The 19,713-nt window shown below is 32.4% G+C and overlaps 3 protein-coding genes across 5 annotated transcripts; all 3 read right to left on the reverse strand.

Annotated features, from left to right (window-relative positions):
• Positions 1–1,076: 1,076 nt before the first annotated feature.
• Positions 1,077–2,848, reverse strand: LOC25500240 (heavy metal-associated isoprenylated plant protein 4). Its single transcript, XM_013588588.3, has 4 exons — positions 2,545–2,848; positions 2,234–2,415; positions 1,656–1,743; positions 1,077–1,557 (listed from the first exon to the last, which is right to left on the reverse strand). Exons 1-4 carry the CDS (start codon positions 2,705–2,707, stop codon positions 1,193–1,195), a joined length of 798 nt encoding a protein of 265 aa, XP_013444042.1. The 5' UTR covers positions 2,708–2,848; the 3' UTR covers positions 1,077–1,192.
• A 175-nt stretch (positions 2,849–3,023) lies between these two features.
• LOC25500241 (uric acid degradation bifunctional protein TTL) lies at positions 3,024–7,734 on the reverse strand. Of its 3 annotated transcripts, none has more exons than XM_039828738.1 (5): positions 7,342–7,734; positions 6,265–6,322; positions 5,753–5,854; positions 5,521–5,683; positions 3,024–3,610 (listed from the first exon to the last, which is right to left on the reverse strand). In XM_039828738.1, the coding sequence occupies exons 1-5, from the start codon at positions 7,692–7,694 to the stop codon at positions 3,210–3,212; spliced, it is 1,077 nt and encodes a 358-aa protein (XP_039684672.1). In that variant the 5' UTR covers positions 7,695–7,734; the 3' UTR covers positions 3,024–3,209. The 3 variants fall into 3 exon arrangements, with proteins under 3 accessions (XP_039684672.1, XP_013444043.2, XP_013444044.2); XM_013588589.3 differs by having other exon boundaries at positions 3,024–3,667; positions 7,342–7,733; XM_013588590.3 differs by having other exon boundaries at positions 3,024–3,670; positions 7,342–7,733.
• Positions 7,735–11,218: 3,484 nt separating this feature from the next.
• On the reverse strand, positions 11,219–19,210 carry LOC25500242 (NADH dehydrogenase [ubiquinone] iron-sulfur protein 8, mitochondrial). Its single transcript, XM_024773820.2, has 9 exons — positions 19,055–19,210; positions 18,847–18,902; positions 18,122–18,200; positions 17,505–17,558; positions 17,325–17,416; positions 17,135–17,248; positions 12,478–12,545; positions 12,290–12,401; positions 11,219–11,612 (listed from the first exon to the last, which is right to left on the reverse strand). The coding sequence occupies exons 2-9, from the start codon at positions 18,898–18,900 to the stop codon at positions 11,517–11,519; spliced, it is 669 nt and encodes a 222-aa protein (XP_024629588.1). The 5' UTR covers positions 18,901–18,902; positions 19,055–19,210; the 3' UTR covers positions 11,219–11,516.
• Positions 19,211–19,713: the final 503 nt, after the last annotated feature.

Below are 19,713 nucleotides of genomic sequence, written 5' to 3' on the forward strand. Positions count from 1 at the left end.
TGTTCGGCATATCCAACTAGGCACTAACTCATTTTAGGAAAATCCAAATTGTCTAAATAATGGGGGAAGGCTGAAAATACCATATCAATTAAAGTGAGAGCTTCTTCTCCAAATTTGTTAATTTGAGAGGGAAAAGTACAATTTTTATTTTATGGATTCTTCAATCCAAACGCTAGAAAGAACGGTATCTTTTTTGTGTTTAGATTGACAAATTCGAAAAAGTGCAGTTTTAAAAAATAGTAATAAAGGGGTAAAAATAGGTCACTAGCAAAGTTAGAAGCACACGAGACCAACAAATAATTAAATTTCACATTCTTTTAATGATTTTTTTTAATAAGTGGGAGGGGTTCGAAACATGTATAGGCGTTGGTATTGTAAAATATGAAGTCGGATTTTATAATCTCAACACCCTCTATACATGGTTCGAACCCCCTCTTGTGTTAAAAAATCAGGTGAAAATTAATTGATTTTGACATAAGGAATGTTAAGTTCAGAGTTTGATCTATATGAAGTACTTATCTTTTGAATTTTATAATCCCAATTGGTAGGGGGAAAAGTTTGTCACGTTGAATTGTCACTAAAACGACTGTAGCTAATTTTTTTGCACTCTAAAAATAGGAAAAACCTCATTTTGAATTACAAAATCCGATGACTATCTTTAAAATTTCGGAAGACATATGAGATGGAAGGACGGTGGAAAAAGAAATTTTCTTACCCTTTCTTTTTCCACTTGGGAACAAAGTAAGTATAGGCCTTCAGGAATTGGATTTGACAAACTGGAGTTGAAAATTGCTTTTCTCACTTTCATTTTTGATCATATACACTGCAAAAATACCAAAATATCTTCACGGTAGTTTACTATCGCTCGACAAATGATATTTAGAAGCGACTAACAGTTAACTACGGTTGAGTGTATTTTGATATTTTTGTCGTGTGTGAAGAGCAAAAATAAAAGTGAAAAGAGTTGCTTTCATTGGAGTTAGCTTCAATATATCAAACATCACTCGTAAGTACAATAATGAAAACGTAGATAAAATTAATATACTTACAGATTTTCAACATCAAATTTTTGGCATTAACATGAACATAAAAATTGTTATAGTTATCATATATTTGAAATTATATGCAATGCAAGCATCTAGAATACTTAAATGTCTGACTAATTTATTTATTGTTTACTTAAACTCCAAAACTAGGAAATAGAACAGGAATTAGGATTCTCATCACTGAAAAGTTGTGGTGCATAAACATAGTGAATAATATAAGGAACATTATTATTGTCCTTTATTTTAATCTCATCTCGTGTATCTCCTCCTCCATGATGAATTTCTATTACTTTGCCCTTGTCTTTCTTTTCTTCTTCTTTGCCTTTCTCTTTCTTTTCTTCTTCTTCTTTGCCCTTCTCTTTCTTTTCTTCCCTTTTATGTTCTTTTATGGAAATTACCTCTGCATTTTTATGCACTCTTTTTTTCAAAAATGATGTCAATTTCTCCACTTCAATGGTCCCTTCAACTATTAGACTTTGAGCTTTCTTGTCGGTTTTAACATTGAAAATCCCTGTATATATTTGGTCAAATTTAATCACAGCAAACTTAATTAACATGGAATATAAGATTTCAATATTATATAAATCATATTACTTTGATTTGAGTTACCTTTGTGCTTGATTAATCTACGTTTTAGGTCAGCCTCACATTTGTCACAATGCATGTGAACCTTCACCGTGATAGTTCGGACAATTGGCTTCAAATCAGACATAAAAATTGTTGTCATGAATACATAAATACCAAAATTAATTAAAACTATTTTTTTACTCAACTTATTTTATGTCCATAAATTATTACTACTATATCTTATATCTTATCAAATTTAAAATAAAATAAAAAAGAGATATTCATTTGTAGTGTCCAAAACACTCGAATATGATTACTTTTGATAAAAAAAAAAAAAAAATAACTTATGAAAAATCACAAAATAATAATAAAATAAGGGTGACATTTCCAAACTTACAACTCGATTTTGTTAGAATGAATTATGACCAACTCAAATTATAATATAATGAGTTGGATCACCCATATTAAGTCGCTCGAATCACATTAAATTTTAAGTTTTAAGTGTTAAGAGGCGTGTTAAAAATCTTACATTACAAAATATATCATCTAAAAATGCATGTTTAAAAGTGACCTTCACCCCAAAATCACACTCAAATCATAAACAAAATATATATACTTACATCCTTAGTTTCCTTTGGCTTTTTATCCGTAATAATAATCTCCTTAGGCTTCACTTTTGGTGATATTAATTCAACTTTATTATTGCTCTTCTTCTCTATAAGCTTCAAGATTTTCAAAGGGTCCAATTTCCCTTTTGCCTTAATTTCTCCTTTCTCAATATTCATTTCTACAGCCTGTACCCCTATAAAGAAAGAAAAAAAAATACAATGACACATAAAAATTAAAACAAAAAAATTCTATCATTTGTGAGTAAATCATGATTTTAAAGAAATCCATAAAAGCATATGGAAATGATTAAATAAGTTCATACCTTGAGTAGTTAAGAGATGTTTCTTGATCTTGTTCCCACATTCTTGACAATGCAAATTTAATTTGTAAATAGCAGTGATCAATTCAATATCATCTTTCTTCTTTTCTTCATTTTTACTATCTTTTCCCTTCTCATCTTTCTTTTCTTCTTTCCCTCCTGTCATTTCTTATTGCAAAAATATTTGGTTTGGGAAAGAATTACCATTATTTTGAATGGTTGATAAACACATGTTGTATAGGAATTTTAGTTAGCACTAGGTAGAAGTTTCTTAACAAATTAAATATCTTTGTTGGTTCAGCTAATGGTAGCTCACCAATTATATGAAACTTGTGTGCTTAAAACATAATGAGGAATCTTGTACGTTTTACCCAATTGGGAATTTGTTACCTAATAAGGATGTTGCACGTTTCATTGGTTTCAACTTTCAAATTAAAATTATATATATTTTTTAAAACAAATTTAAATTGATTCAAGTAATATATAAAATTATAAATCATAGACCCTTGCTTATATTAAAAACATTTCAAGACTCAATTATTATCCTATACAGTATGGGCATTACATTAAGCAAAACACCACAAATACTAATCCACTTTCATGAAAACTTCTAGATATTCAATGCATGTAATGAATGCATTGATAGGGCAACAATTCCCATATTTCTTCTAGCTTCCACGGTAAGTGCTGAATGAAAATGGTGAAAGCAACAGAGGAACATGAAAATGTTCCCTTTTCTGCGACTCTAGGATTTCAAACACAATAGTTGCATATGGAAAGAAACCAGTTGGATTGTACTTCCCAGTGTTGAAGGTTAACCTGTATATCCCTGGATCCACATCATCAACTATGTCCATCAGTTGACCGCTACGACCGTCGGAGTCAGTTGTCGAAGACCCTAGAACCACCCAACCGCCACCATCTGTAATCCCAAATGTCGGTCCAGCTTGACTTCCCCTCCACACCTCCAAAAGTACCTCAATTCCAGGAGCTGGATATCCCCGCGAAACATCCAACACGTGAGTGGTAATAGCTGGGCGGGTTCTAGATGTATTTTGGATTGATTTTCCTGTTAAAGTGTTTGAAGCAGCAGCAGTCACATGACCACCAATAATGCTTACACGAACTTCTAGCATTCGAAAAATTAATAAAACAAGTATTAAGAAATTATCATGATATCACCAAAAACAATAATGATGCAAAAGTAGGAGTTCATGAGCTGCACATTCAAACTTAAATACAAACAAAAGATAGACATGTCGAATGGTACAAAATATAAGCAAATTCTAACCAATCTTAACATCTTAATTATTCTAATTCCTGAAATACCCTTTGAATCAAGAAAATTAATTGGAGTTAACTACTATCGTTAATCAATGTGCATTTAATTATTTTTGCTTATATTTGAGTCCTGGGACATACATGAAAGAGATTTTCTTAAGAAAAGAGGTAGATGATAAAATGAAAAGTACGAAATCATTCTAAGTTACTTCGTTGATCATCCTAGACCTAGCATTTGTGTCCAGCCAAAAAGTTGAAGGGTTTTCAATAATATGTACTTCTATAATCAGTCAGAAATAGGACAAATATCACAATCTTGGGATAGTAAGCAATAAGTATATACAATGCCACCATTGCAGAATGCAGATCCACGGAAGGCTTCAGAAATCAGAAGTGCTGCATTGGAATAACATAAACCAATGCTTACATTTTATGGAGGTCCAAATGATCCAAATTTAAGAGATCAAAATGTTTTCTTAAAACTTAAAAGATCTATTTACTTTGGTTTCTATTCTACCTTCCTTTAACAAGTTTAGCATGTGTTTAGAAGTTCGTTTGAACCTCTCCCTGAGAAGAACACAATGCTCACTTCAGAGTTTCTAGAAACCTGAATTTCAGAAATAACATTGTGGCAACTTTAATTAAGTTTATCAAAAGTACTATCTGTTATCCCACAAGTTAACGTGCGTCTTTATTCTCGTCAGTTACCAGTTTTGTCAGAAGATAAGTTCTTCGGTAAAGCCTTCGGAATGGATTTTTATCCAACATGACTACTCAAGCAAGATCCAAGACATGACAACATGCAGAGGCTCTAATACAATTTTAAATAAGGAATCCAAATGCTTAAGTTATTTGGTGAAGATTCATGAATTGTTTTACATACAAATGTTATCATCAGACAGAAAATTTCATATACCATAGTTATGTTTTCTCATATATGCACAATTAGCAAGTTATGGGGAAAAAAGACACGATCACAAGGAAAAGTAGTTCCAAATAATAGAATATCAAATAAAAGTAAATGTAACCAAAGAAAAAAGAAAAAGCCTGACTACTCAAAATGGTAAAATCTCAAAATGATGCCAGTAACTTTAACTATATCAACCAAACCAAACACCTTATGCTTTTTCAAGATAAATATTATGTAAGAAATAGAAATGCTAAATTTACAACATCATTAGTTGATACATTTACAAATGGATATTCTCATGTTCTAGTTGATTTAATTAAACATCATGCAATTGGATTTACTCAGTTTGCCTTTTCTATAATCTATTTTATTTATACAGATAGTGGCATGTGAAGATCATACAATTCTTTCTGACGTGTTTGTTAACATTAAATTACTTGAATCTTAGACTTGACTATCTTAGAACTCACAACTTTTAATATACAGAATAAATGGACATAAAACTCCAAACTATGATCCTGCTACTTCTAGACAAAAAGTTGTGACTCAGTGATGGTTGATTATAAACGGAAAATGATATATCATAGGTTTAATAATTAATATATAAAGTCATCATGGTATATTATGAGTGGATGGAATCATTTCCTTAACCGAATTCAATAGTGCACGGGTTGTCGCAGTCATTGAAACAATTAGAACATGAAGCTATCAATTGGAATCAAATCCAAATTTGGAAATATGCTTATAAAATAACCAAACATAAAACACAATAAAGTATATGGAAGTACCTTCTGCCCTTTGACTTTGAGCAACAGCAATGGAATTAGTATCAGTTGTAGAAGATATGTTTTTTTTACTTGTAAAGAGCTTTCCAAGGCGAAGTTCTGTAATTTTCATTTGCTCCTGAGCTGCAATCTCAAATTCAACAATCGGTTTGTTTGCATAGCGTCTCTGCACAGTGAACAAATGAATTTAAATTTAATATAACACTCAACACTAGACCTTAAATTCATATTTTACCTTTAGTTCAGCAAGTAGCGATTCAGTACTTCTCCCAGATGCACATACAAGAAATACAAACCCAAACTTTTGCATATACCGAGCATTCCATTCAGCTAGTTCCTACAAAAGTCAAACAGACCACAATTAGAATACTAATTATCATCATAATATATGAACTATTAACATACCGGTTATATTAAACCTACAAAAACTGAATGTTTGTTTCCCGGTCCCAAATCCAATTTTGCTGATGAACAAATGACTTTTCCACCGTAATAATAAAATCAATAACGAACCATGATGCAGGTCAAGCCAATAAAGGATGCAAAAGTTGAAACCATAAGATACTTTGTAAGAAACTATAACTCTCTGAAAGAAGGTGTTTTTTTAAAATCAGTACTCATACACAAATAGTCTTAAGTATGCTGATAGCAGAGCAAGAGAACAATCAGTTTTCATACGTTCTTTAGTACACGAAACAGCACTAGATTATTGGTAGCATTTTCAATAGCAGCTGAAAGCAAGCAAACCTGTAAACTAGAAGCAGTAGAAGTTGCTAAAGCAGTTGATTGTTCTCCTATACTCCACCTGCCAAAATGAGTTTCTTCTACATGTTAATGATGCCAAGTTTTTCTATTAATGCAAAGAGAAGAAAGTAACCCATATGGCTAAAAACAATAATAGAGTCCGTGCATGTTTGGTTCTGCAGTGACAAAAGTTGATTTCCTAAACTTGATATTAGTTAAAAGTAAGTTGAATATAAAGTGATTTATATTTGGATACATTCACGTAAAAGTGAGTTGAACCATAAATTCGAAAGTAAAAATCACATTTGGAGCCAAAAGCTACAAATCTTAACTTCAAATTAAAACCGTTGTATGTCTTGAACCGCATATAGGATGCTCTAATCGCAGGAATGTAACAAAGCTACTAACAAGAGCTTCAAAGTAAATGTACGTTTAATTAGTTGGGTACGCCCAAGCTAACATACACTCAACTCTAGATGCAAAACCAATTCCAATTGAATCAAACATGTCAAAATCAATTATGTCTCTAGAATCATTTTTGATATCAAACATACACTTAGAAGAATGACTAAACATACAAATTCCATTAGCAACACTATAAAAGAAATTCCAAATGAGACACTATCAAACACCACAAAAGTGAAGAAGCCACAAACAACAATAATCCACATTCAAAATTTTCACTTCAATTACTATCACTACCCTAAAATTCCAAAAGAAGACACAAATTAACAAATACCCACATGCGAAAAACACAACATTTACACTAAAGTCATAATTTGTCATACAATCCCAAACGAATATCCAAAATGACAAACACCAACATGAGAAAAACACAACCTTTACACGAAAGACACAATTTTTCATATCAATATACAAAAAGGAAAGAGACCCAGATAAGAAAAACACAACCTTAGCATTAAAGTCACAATTTTTCACATCAATAAACATAAATGAGAGAGACCCACATAAGAAAAACACGACCTTCACACTAAAGTAACAATTTTTCACATTAATAAGCAAAAAAGAAAGAGACCCAGATGAAAAAGGAGAGTTTGAGTTAGAGAATGAAAACTGAACTCAGCACTTGTTGCAGAAGCATGAGAAGGAGGACGAGGTTGACCAATGGAAGGATGGGCAGAGAAAGCTTGAAGCCAACCATTGACATCAACTATGTTGAACCAAATGTGTTTAGCAACGGTGAGAGCACGGTGGTAGGAAGGGAAAGGAGAGGCAGCAGCCATTTCCTTGGCGAATTTGGTGCTTCCACAACATGACAAGTAATCGTTCTCATCAAAACCTACACCCACTTCCATTTTCTTCACACACACTAATAATCGATTCTCTTCAATTGCAAAATTGGGGTTTTGGAATTTGGATGAGGATCTATCTATGTATGTTTTCGTCGATATGTTTGCGTCAGCTTTCACCATTCACCACCACTACTTACTATATAGTTGAGACAAATGAATAAAGGGTTGGATCATTTTTTTTTCCTATATTTTTTTTAAAATTTTCCTAAGAAAATTCTTTAAATAATATTTTATCCAATGTCTTTCAAAATGTGTTTTTTTTTATATAGTGGTTCGAGCGCCATTAACTAATATAGGGGCACTTATTAGTTTTCTCTAAAAAAAAAAAAAAAATTAAAATTATTTATAGATCTTGTTTGAGTTTGTAAAAAAAATCTTAATTGAGAAAATATATATTTAAAAATAAAATGACATTTGTTTAAAAAAAAAAAAATTGTTCAAGTGACCTTCATTGTTAAAATAATTTTTTGTTGATTTTTTTTACTTTCTAACCAAAACTTTAAATTATTAAGATTTCCTTCATTTAATACTTCCTCCGTTTCAAAATACATGTCCAAATCAGCCATTTCACACATGTCAATGCACAATTTTAACCGTTAATATATTTAATTATCTAAAGTAAAAAATTATAAAAATTTAATATTTTGAAAATATTTTTCGAGACAAATCAAACAACATCTTACATGCTAATATTTATATTTATACATTAGTTAAAAAGTATGGTCAAAGTAAGTCAAGTAAATAGTGCACATTGCAAAAATTGGATATGTATTTTGAAACGGAGCGATTAATAAACACACAAAAAACCAAATGTCATAAAAGTAGTTATTTTAATAATTGGGTTTTTTAAACTTGTGATCCAATAAATGCGCTACTTTTTAATTATTAAGGATTTTTCTAACTTGTGATATGTCCTGTTGGAGAAAAAGACATCAAGATCCCTTGAGGTAAATTTAAGTTTGGTTCCTTTTTATACCCCCATGATGATTCTATTTACCCACGGTAAAAATATTTTGGAAGTAAAAGGAAGCAAACCTAATTTTCCCTCAAGGAATGATGCCCTTTTCCCAACCCGACGGACCACTACTTCCCCCAAAAACTACTGCTATTTACCTAAAGGGGTGTAAAGAGCCTAGAGACTATAGAAGCAAAAACGAAGAAGAGAAAGAGGGGGAGCGAGTGGGAGGAGATAATATGAGGAAAGAGGAAGTTTGTGAGGGTATTTATAGGTGGTTTAAGGTAGCATAGCACTTAATGGGATGCAAAAACGTGAGAAAAACTTAAAAAAAAAAAAAAAAAAAAAAGTGTAAAAACCAATAAAAAGCATTGACCACCGTCCAAAAAACGTTTGTTCTTCAGTTTTGACCACTGGCCAACTTGCGTGCGTTAACTCGTGCAGAGGTTCAGTGGTTTGTGACTAAACTCACGCATGGGTATATTTGGAAATCATGTTGGGCGCGAGTGTTTTGTGCTGGGGGGAAGAGCAGAATTCATATACAATCATACGATTTCAAATGGTTTGGTTCCTTTCGTTTTGCCATATCTTATCAGACTTTTTCAAAGTTGAAGAAGAAAGTGGCGTGACAGAAGAATAAAATGTTCAGTTTAGTGTGTCTGTGGAATTTGAATGTTGACTTTCTCTGTATTTCTTAGTGCACCGAAATTATAGCAGTTAATAGAAGAGAGATGAAAAAAAACCAATTTTCAAGAAAAAGGCTAATTAATACTCCCCCCGTCTCTAAATAGTAGTTGTTTGAGGTTGATGCACGGTTATTAAGGAAATAATTAATTGTGTTGATTTTGATGGTAAAATTAGTATCATTTATTAAAACATCCTTATTATTTGTAGTTAGTGGAGGATGAGTAGTTAAGTTGGATTAAGTTCAATAAATAAGGGTATTATATTGGAAAAAAGTAATAAATGTTGTATTAGTATTCTAAAGTGACAATTATTTCGAGAAAAAGAAATATGGGTAAAAAGACAATTATTGTGAGACAGATGGAGTAGGATTTAGAAAAACAAAACAAATAGTGCATTTATTGGAGCTTAAGCTGTGGAATCTTGCACAAGTTGGAAAAAACCCTAATTGGGTGACCTTTCGGTGACCTTTCTTTATAACTTTAGAAAAGTAGAGGCGTCAATTTATTTCCACGATCCTTCTTTTCCTAATAAGACCTTATTGTTATTTTCAACTAAATTAATCATTTCTTGAGCTACATACCCATATTTATTATGTTTTTTTCTTCAATCAAAAATAAATAACATGTTGAAAACATAAAATAATTATCTCTTAAATAATAATATTGTAAAAACAATAGTGATTACAAAGATCTTTAATACAAATATCAATTTTCTTTACTCCCGGAATTTTGTCAAAATGTTCTTATATTTTGGGACAGGTAGTATATATTAAAAATTGTTTCAATTTAATTTACAAAAGATTGAAATTTAATTTTTCGCAATAAATACTTGTTTTTTTTATGAAAACCATTTGTCTTTGTATGTTAATAGAAAAATATGGTCAAAACATGTTATGTAAATAGTGCACATTTTCGAAGTAGGTCGATTAAAATAGGACGCATAGACTATTATCCTCGACCAATAGTAAAAAAGTCATAAAAATAAGAGAAATGATATTTGTACAACCGTTTTATGATAACTTTTTGACAATTCTCTCTCATACTCACATTATGTTTTTATCATCTCTTCCTTTTCTCTCTCTCTCTCTCTCTCTCTCTCTCTATTGTTTTTGACCAATAAGAAGAAACAAAGAGAAAGTTGTCACAATAGTTGTCGCAAATGGTTCTACAAATATCACTACTCTAAAAATAATAATGACGTTTTAACCTCAATTAGGACTTGAAACTTGAAAGACCTGAAGTCGTCGGTGTGAGTTGTTTGCTTGTCTACGCGGAGAAATTCTTGCATAGGGTCATGCATATCACATCCTCTTTAAAAATAACCAATAAATTTGATATAGGTCATTAACTTTATTATTATTTTAAGGGTCTTGCTAATCAGTATTCTCAGGATATTGGTTAAGGATTCTACAAATAAAAATTTTGTCTTGGAAATATAAAATGTTAGTTTTAATTAAATAATGATTGCACAATTTTTTTTTCCATGAAAACTTGCTTGTTTTAGATACTTAACCAATACCTTTGGGCACTCGTTAACATTCTACTTATTTTAAAAGCATTTTTAATAAATAAATAAAAAATGAAAACCACCATCATCCTTGTGTTCCACAACTTCGTTGCTACTGCTATAATTCCATAGGAATTTTCAAACTTCTCATGAATCTTAGAAGGCATGTTCATCATCCATAAAAATATTTCCTGCCATTATACGGAACCATTTTCATTCCCATCCACCGTAACAACCACCCACATAATCTTAACCAAATTCAAGCACCACCAACCGTTCCTTTGCTTTTCTTTTCGGTGTTCATGAACATGATACCTTTCCTAGGATTTCACCTTTGCCGTTATTTTTCATTAAGTAATGATAATAATTCATAACACCCTCAAGTGTTTTATATACAAGCAAATGTGTGGCAAATAAATTGAAAGGCTTTGACACGACATAAATTAAAAAGCTTTCTGATATCATACAAGATTACTAGAAATTATAAAGGCATGTATCAGGGTCACCATCAAAGCGAGTGTATTTCCATTATACAAGCTATATAGTTCAAGGCCACAAGTTTGCTACAAGGTAACGACATTTATTTGTTGAATTCTTACAATTATTTACTCATTTGTTCAAAGATTTCAAGAGCAAAAAAGAAATCACAATTGCATACATGCGAGAATTACAACAATGGCCCACCAAAAAATAAAAAGTGAGGAACAATCCATACAAATTTTCAAGATCATTCACTGATCATTTTATTTATCAGTGCATAATAAGACAGAATAAGCAGGGTTCCAACGAGATTATCAGCGATAAAGGCTTTCAGATCTCAGGTTCTCTGCAATTTCAGTTTCCCATCTATCACCATTTTCAAGCAGCTTCTCTTTGTCGTATAAAAGCTCCTATAACGTTTAAAACATATAATCAGTAATAAACAAAGAATCAAAGAAACAATCTTATATACAAATGTAAGGAAATTTTGCCAGCAAACCCTAGCAAAACCCTAGAACTACTTTGGTTTATTTACTGAAATTGCCCCTTCTTTGGAGCCAAAATGCAAGGCCATGTGATACTCCATACAAGTAGCCAATCAGGTTTAGAGGGTTTGCAAGCAACATCAGCAAAATAAACCAATAAGATATCTTGCTCCACATGATCATATCTCTCAAAACATAACTTTTTATTTCTTTCTTTTCTCATAACCCCTGTTCTACCCCTACCACCACTGTCCCTGTTAACAGCGGTAGCGCCGCCACCACCTCTCCTTCCTTCTCCCCTTTTATAAAGAGATTTTTCATAATGCACTTTAGTTTATTTATAAACTTTCTAACCTTCTTATATAAATATTCATACCAACATTTTAATGGTACATTATAGATCTATAATGATATATTTCTCAAATTGATTGAGTTGATTAGAATAATTGCACATTGATCAATGATTTACAATAGACCCGCGCGATAGCGCGGGTAGAAAGTCCTAGTTACTTAAAATCAATTACCAAAAAAAGATATAAACAATTATGGCTATAGCATTAAAGACACTAATAGAGTTCAATATAATGGAAATGAAAAGGAACCTCATGAGTCTCTGTAGAAAATTCAAAGTTTGGCCCTTCAACAATGGCATCAACTGGGCATGCCTCTTGACAAAATCCACAATAGATGCACTTGGTCATGTCAATATCATACCTGCAAGATTTGACAAATTAGAGCAGAATTGAGTAATGCAGGGAAGAAGGGAAGACACAAAAGGTAGGTAACTGACCGAGTTGTCCTACGGCTGCCATCTTCACGCTCCTCAGCCTCGATTGTTATTGCTTGAGCAGGACATATCTGAACACGAAAAAATTATTTGGACTAATCAATAATGATACCGCAGGTGGTTCTACTGCAAGGAGGGTGAGAAATAACACAATTATGGAGAAGTGAAAATAAAACATGGAAAGGAAATATTGGAATAATGGATATGTATAATATATTTGGTCATTTGTCATAGTTATTGGTAAGGGTATTTATTAATGGTTTAATTTCTGGTAAATTGAGAGTTCGGATATAAAATTGGCATCACCTGTATTAACTACATTTCAATATTTCAGGAAAGATACATGAGCTCACAGCAACTACATTTCAATATTTCAGGAAAGATACATGAGCTCACAGCCTATATTTTGAGACAGAATTGTTATCCAGTGACACATGCCTAATATCTATGTTCATCCTTACTCTTCTTTACAAGTTCAGCTTGTTTGTCCTGTGCGGCTACACCACAGCCTATGTTTTGAGACTGAATTGTTATCTAGAGACACACACCTAATACCTTTGTTTATCACTACTCTTTACTATCTGCTTGTTTGTCCTATGTGGCTACACCAAATGGATAGTGTTGCAGTAGTACCAGTTATAATTTTAAAGAAAAGATCAGTAGTACCAGTTATAAAGAAAAGATTTCAAAGTCCATATCAAAACCAACTCATTATAGTTGTATACAAATACACCAATTACAACCTTCAAAGATGAGAGAGTTTGACAACCTTATTTGGGATATCTAAATTAGACAAGTTTTTAATTCTTAAGGATTGCAAGCACAATTTCCTGCGTCTGGTTCAACTAAAGATATGTCACAGATTCATAAACCTACCAAAGCTTTATATCTTGTACTTTAAAAACACATGTACATTTGAATCTACATTAATCAACTACAAGCTACATATGTTAACATCTACATACAATCAGTATATACAAAACATTGAAGCAACAGGAAAATGCTGGTATATTGTGAGTTTGAATATAAATAGGCTATCACTTGTATCAACTAGATTTCGATATTTCAGGACAGATACCTGGGCGCACAACCTATATTTTGAGACTGGATAGTTATACAAAGACGCATACCTAATAGCTTTGTTTAACCCTACTCTTTACTAGATCCGATTGTTTTTCCTACGTGGCTACACTAGAGGTATAATGCTGCGGCAGTTCCAGTTATAAAGAATCAAAGTTCATATTAAAACAAACTGCTATTATAGTTGTACAGGAAAGTATACCAATTACAACCTCCAAAATTGAGAGTTTTACAACCTTATTAGGGATATATAAATTAGACAGTTTCTAATTTTTAGGGATTGCAAGCACATTTTCCAACATCTGGGTCAACTAAAGATATGTCACAGTTTCATAAATCTACTAAAGATTTATCTTGTATTTTCAAAACACCTGTATGCTTGTTTCTACATTAACATAATACAAGCTACATTTGTTAACATCTACATACATTCACTATATACAAAACAATGAAGCAATCTAAATAGAGAGTTTGAATATAAAATTGGTATTCACTTGCATTAACTAGATTTCAATATTTCAGGACAGATTGTATTTTAAAAACACCTGTATGTTTGTTTCTACATTAACATAATACAAGCTACATTTTTTTTTTTTTGAAGGAAATATAAGCTACATTTGTTAACATCTACATACATTTACTATATACAAAACAATATAGCAACATGAAAATGCTGCTAAATAGAGTTTCAATATAAAATTGGCATTCACTTGCATTAAGGCTCTGTTTGGTAAAAAGCAGCTATAAGCTAGCTGATAGCTGAAAAGCTCGCTTATTAAAAATAATGTGTTTGGTAAAACTAGCTGTTATAAATATAAAATGACCTAAAAGTACATGACAATTTAATTTTAAAAAAAATAAAAATTATGTAAAAAAAAAATATAACCTTGGAAAATAAATATTGATCAAAACCTATGAAAGTCACGTATCGTCTTTACTCCCTTCTTCATACATCAAAATGAACATACTATAATGCTAAATTTGAAAAGGAATAAATTCGATCATATAAGTTAATTTAAGTGACTAAATTATCATTTCACAAATCTAAAGAACTATACTAGAGTTTGTGTATCTTCAAGAGATTGATTTAAAAGGAAAAAATTGATGGTTTGTTTTTTGTAACCCACATTCATTTCAGAAATTTACTTCCTTAAAAACACCTGGATTTTTTATGCCCATTGGATGTAAACTTCTAGACAAAAACACATTTTTTTGTCTAAAAAGAAACAAAAACAAAAACACAGCAGAAATTACAAGCACTAAAAGGCAGCCAAAAACTCCTAAATAACACCATGAGCCGCCGGTATGCAGCACAGCAGCTGCACCTGCTATAGCAACCAGCAGTACTGCAGGAACCGCAGACCAAAAGCTACACCACTAACATGGAGCACTTCAATGTTTGAAAAACTATGTTAATGACAAAGATTTAAAGAACTAATGTGAAAACACACTAGTCTACTGTTTTATTATATACTTAAGATTAAGATTTATTCATTTCAACCTGCAACTCTATACAAGGATTAAAGTGACAATTAGTTCATGTTCAGCATAACACATAAAATATCATTTAAATATCCTTAAAACATTGGTATACACACTTTTGTTATGGCATGTAACCTCAATTATTCAACACTCACCCTCTCATTTACCAGCTATATATGTATATATACAATTCAAGCTGTACCGTGAGTGAGTGGTATGAGATGTTTCATTAAATTAATTGTGACCTAAGGGTTGGTAAAACGTGAGTGAGTGTGAGTGGTATACACACTTTTGTTATGGCATGTAACCTCAATTATTCAACACTCACCCTCTCATTTACCAGCTATATATGTATATATACAATTCAAGCTGTACCGTGAGTGAGTGGTATGAGATGTTTCATTAAATTAATTGTGACCTAAGGGTTGGTAAAACGTGAGTGAGTGGTGAGTGAGTGGGACGGTTGCTTTGTTTACATAAGGGTAAAAAAGTAATAAAAATAAAATAATAAGGTTATTATTGGAAGAAAATGTAAAAAGCTATCAGCTATAAGCTAAAAAGCTACTTGAAATAGCTTCTCAAAAAAAGTTATAAGCTCGTGAGAAAAGCTTGTTACCAAGCACGTCACGTTTTCATCCAACAAGCTTATAAGCTAGTCCAACAAGCTATAAGCTAGCTTTTTTGTGTTACCAAACACAGCCTAACTAGATTTCAATATTTCAGGACAGATACATAGGCTCACTCACAGCCTATATTTTGAGACTGAATTTTTATCGAGACACCTAATATCATTATCTTTACTAGATCTGCTTGTTTGTCCTACTTTGCTACACCAGAGGGATAACAATGCAATGGTGCCAGTTATAAAGAAAAGATTTCAAAGTCCATATCAAAACAGACTGCTATTATAACCATGGTAGTCAGAATCATGTTGAGTCGTAAAAACGTATGATTTTACGATTAAGAAACCACTCAACGATTATGAGCGCACCCAGAATCTTATTTCTTTGCAATCGTGTATAATCACACATGTTAATCGTAAAATCGTAACATCTATGTTTGTCCAATCGATTCTGGTTGCAACAGTGGAACTTGCGACGTTGCCCTCTAGGGTTGGGGATTTGTTTCAATCGTGGGTCAAAGAAGACCCGTTTCATAGGCGCAGGTTAAAAGATGAGTTTTGGGGACTCGGGTTAGAAGATGGCCCGTTTCACTGGGAATTGGATTTTTTAAGTGGCCACGTGCAGCGTTCATTAACTATGCAGTAGGTAACAGTGACACACCTATTTCCAAAGAACTCTCAACTCACCGTTTCTTTCCCCTCCACTTCCATTTCGCTCTAAGAGTGGCAGAGACAAGTAACTTCTCCACTACACCTGTCTTGACTGTTTTTCTTTCCCCTACTTCCGTAATTTCCTGTGATCCTTTCTCCTGCTCCCATATTTTCTTTCCCCTCCACTTCCATTTCGCTCTAAGAGTGGCAGAGACAAGTAACTTCTCCACTACACCTGTCTTGACTGTTTTTCTTTCCCCTACTTCCGTAATTTCCTGTGATCCTTTCTCCTGCTCCCATATTTTCCTGTGACATTCGTACTTCCATTTTCATCTGTTTTTCCATCTTCTTTCTCCTACTTATGCTATTTTGTATGCATATTTTTTAGATTTATGAATCTTGCATAATCTTTTAATTAATGTTATGATTATACGATTTACGATTTTACTTTCCCTTTACCAATTATGTGTAAAATCTTGATTTTGGTTACCACGATTATAACTGTACAGGAAAAAATATACCAATTACAACCTTTGAGAATGAGAGTTTTTGACAACCTTATTTGGAATATCTTAATTAGACAGATTTCTAATTCACAGATTCATAAACCTACCAAAGCTTTATGTCTTGTTCTATAAAAAACACCTGTGCATTTGATTCTACATTAACCAACTACAGGCTACATTTGTTAACATGAACATCTACATGCAATCAGTATCTAAAAAACATTGAAGCAGCAGGAAAATGCTGTGCCATTTGGTAGCATGCATGCTCTCTAATACAATTGTTAAACTTAAAATATTGGATAAACAGCTAAATCCTTACAGCTTCACAAAGTTTGCAAGCAATGCAGCGTTCCTCTCCTGTTGGATATCTTCTGAGTGCATGTTCACCACGGAAACGAGGACTCAATGGGCCTTTCTCAAATGGATAATTGATCTGCATTAACGAAGTCATGCACTTAAGTATAGGTTGCATAGCTCTTGACCAGCAAACAGTTATAAAAGACACTTACGGTAACATTTTTATCGAAGAAGTATTTCAGCGTCAGCATTAGACCTCGAACAAGCTCAGTGAGAAAAAGTGTGTTGATGCTACGTTCAAAAACTGGCATCCAAAGCATCCACAGTGATTTAATTACGTTATATAAAAGAGGAAAAATCAGATTGAAAATGAAAGGCTCCTAAATAAATACCTGTACTCCAATCCTTTGAAATTTCCTTTGCAAGTTTCTCCCTTTCTTCGTCCTCTGCGGTTTGAATATATAAAAAAAAAAAAAAAAGATATTTATCACGGGGGCATACATGATAAATTGCAAGCACGAGAAAAGTATATGGAGATCCGGTGATATGTCAATTGACAGTCACAAATGATAAAGCTATACAAATGTTTGACAAGTTATTCCATCGACTCAATTAATTAGATGTTTTTTACTGATGGTATTTTGGGGAGCTGTGGTGAACCCAGCGGGATACACACAAGTTCGGCTGACCATTCACATAGTAATGGGGAAAGTGAGTGGAGCACATTGTGGTGTTAGAACCTGTGCGCTTTCCTCTCATTTTCTACAGCTAAACTAACTGAAATGTCTAGGAAATTTTTGTTTTCTTCAAACCTTGCTTCCAAACCCACTCCATTATCATATTCTTGGTAGCTCAATGATTGTACAACATGACAGAACCAAAAAAGAAACATCATCCTCATTGTAAATGTTGTGAATGATTTGGTGCAGAAACTAGAAAACAATCATTTTGTTTGCTAACTATTCTATAATTATTATGCAGACAAAAAACTGTAAGAGAAACGACAGACCTAATTTGGTAGAGTAGAGGTGTGAACTCAATCGCATGCCATAATTTTGAGTGTTGTGCAGCCCTTGACCTGCGACAGCCTAAACAAGCATAACAACAATAAGGAACAGTATTAAACTAAACATTTCTTTTCATCCTATACACAAAACCTCTATATATTTACAAGAACCTCTTAATCTTATACCAATAAAATTATTAAGAATATCACAAATAACAATCAATAGTGTATAGTAAAAAGATAGAAAATTCATATATCGAAATACACGAAAGAGTAAATACAATATAGTAAATCACAACTCATTAATTAAGATAAGAGTTTTTCAGTGCTTCTTTCATTTCCAGTTACAACAGCAGCAGCAACAACAATGAAGCCTTATCCCACTATCGAATGCTGTCTCAAATATCATATCTCTATCCAAATCATTAATATCTAGATCGTTCTTAATCGTTTTTCTTATAGTTTTCCTAGGTCTACATCTGCCTCCCCTTACTAGAGAATCTACGGGTCTTCTCTCAACATGCCCAAACCACCTAAGCCGAGTTTCTACCATCATTTCTACGATAGGTGCTACCCCCAGCTCTCTCTCTCTCTCTCTCTCTCTCTCTCTCTCTCTGATGTTGCAATTTCTAATCCTATTATGCTGAGTCTTGCGACACATCCAATGCAATATCATCATCTCTGCTACATAAATAAAATAGAGTAAAAAATAATAAGATGAATCTTACAAGCTGGCGGGTACGAAGAGCAAGAAGAGATTTCCGAGCTAAGAATGCGGCCATTTCTGCAAAAATGAAGAAAGAAGTTTGTTTGATTCAGTTTGAATTGAATCGATAATTTGAAGAAAGGATTCGAGAATATTATTACATGGAACCCTAATTTTTTAAATGCTTGGTATTATTTTTCAAATCGATTTGAGTTTCTTCAGATAGATACCTGAAGAAGGTTGATCTGAGGAGAATCCACAGAGAGGAGCACGAAACGAAACTCTGAGATGAAGAAAAGAGAGGTAGCACACACAAGCGCACAATGTGTTACGTGGCAAAAACTTGACCGGGCTTTGAGTCCAGCCCAATTAATTAACACTCTTTTAGTTGCTGTTTGTTACCACACAATACTAACTACACCCCCACATAAAAAAGTCTTATAAGTGAATCCAGGAAATGTGAAAAGATTTTTTTTTTTGAGAGACAGAAATGTGAAAAGACTTGACAATATAGAAAGAACATATATAGGTCTAGTTTTATTTAAATCAACGTAAAATTAGTAGATACACATTGTTGTTTTTATTAAAAAAAAAGGGTCAAAGCTCAGTTAAATACACGATGTTATTCTAATATAGCACATCATGTCATAGTATATTAAACAATAAACAAAAATGACTTTTATATTACACATTCATAGAATTATAGGGAATTTCATATGATAGGATTATGTAAGATATTTTACCACTAAAAGTTTATTTCTTCCTACAAATTTCATACAATTTTTGAAAAGGAAAGAAAAAGATTATTTTAAAATTATTACTTATACAACTATCATTACTTTACTCATATAATAAATCATTTATCTAGTGTCATATCATAAATCATCAT

The sequence above is a fragment of the Medicago truncatula genome, chromosome 8 (genome assembly GCF_003473485.1).
Source record: "Medicago truncatula cultivar Jemalong A17 chromosome 8, MtrunA17r5.0-ANR, whole genome shotgun sequence".
NCBI classification, from domain to species: domain Eukaryota; kingdom Viridiplantae; phylum Streptophyta; class Magnoliopsida; order Fabales; family Fabaceae; genus Medicago; species Medicago truncatula.

Excerpts from the sequence above, each read along its gene's own strand:
- LOC25500241 (XM_013588590.3), bottom strand. The coding sequence starts at position 7,694 with ATGGTGAAAGCTGACGCAAACATATCGACGAAAACATACATAGATAGA. Across the intron at positions 5,855-6,264 it reads CTACTGCTTCTAGTTTACAG|GAACTAGCTGAATGGAATGC; the intron begins GTTTGCTTGCTT and ends TGACTTTTGTAG. Across the intron at positions 5,684-5,752 it reads CGCTACTTGCTGAACTAAAG|AGACGCTATGCAAACAAACC; the intron begins GTAAAATATGAA and ends TTCACTGTGCAG.
- LOC25500240 (XM_013588588.3), bottom strand. The coding sequence starts at position 2,707 with ATGACAGGAGGGAAAGAAGAAAAGAAAGATGAGAAGGGAAAAGATAGT. Across the intron at positions 2,416-2,544 it reads ACATCTCTTAACTACTCAAG|GGGTACAGGCTGTAGAAATG; the intron begins GTATGAACTTAT and ends CTTTCTTTATAG. Across the intron at positions 1,744-2,233 it reads AGCCAAAGGAAACTAAGGAT|CCAATTGTCCGAACTATCAC; the intron begins GTAAGTATATAT and ends TCTGATTTGAAG.
- LOC25500242 (XM_024773820.2), bottom strand. The coding sequence starts at position 18,900 with ATGGCCGCATTCTTAGCTCGGAAATCTCTTCTTGCTCTTCGTACCCGC. Across the intron at positions 17,417-17,504 it reads TTCAAAGGATTGGAGTACAG|TTTTTGAACGTAGCATCAAC; the intron begins GTATTTATTTAG and ends TTTGGATGCCAG. Across the intron at positions 17,249-17,324 it reads TCTTCGATAAAAATGTTACC|ATCAATTATCCATTTGAGAA; the intron begins GTAAGTGTCTTT and ends TCGTTAATGCAG.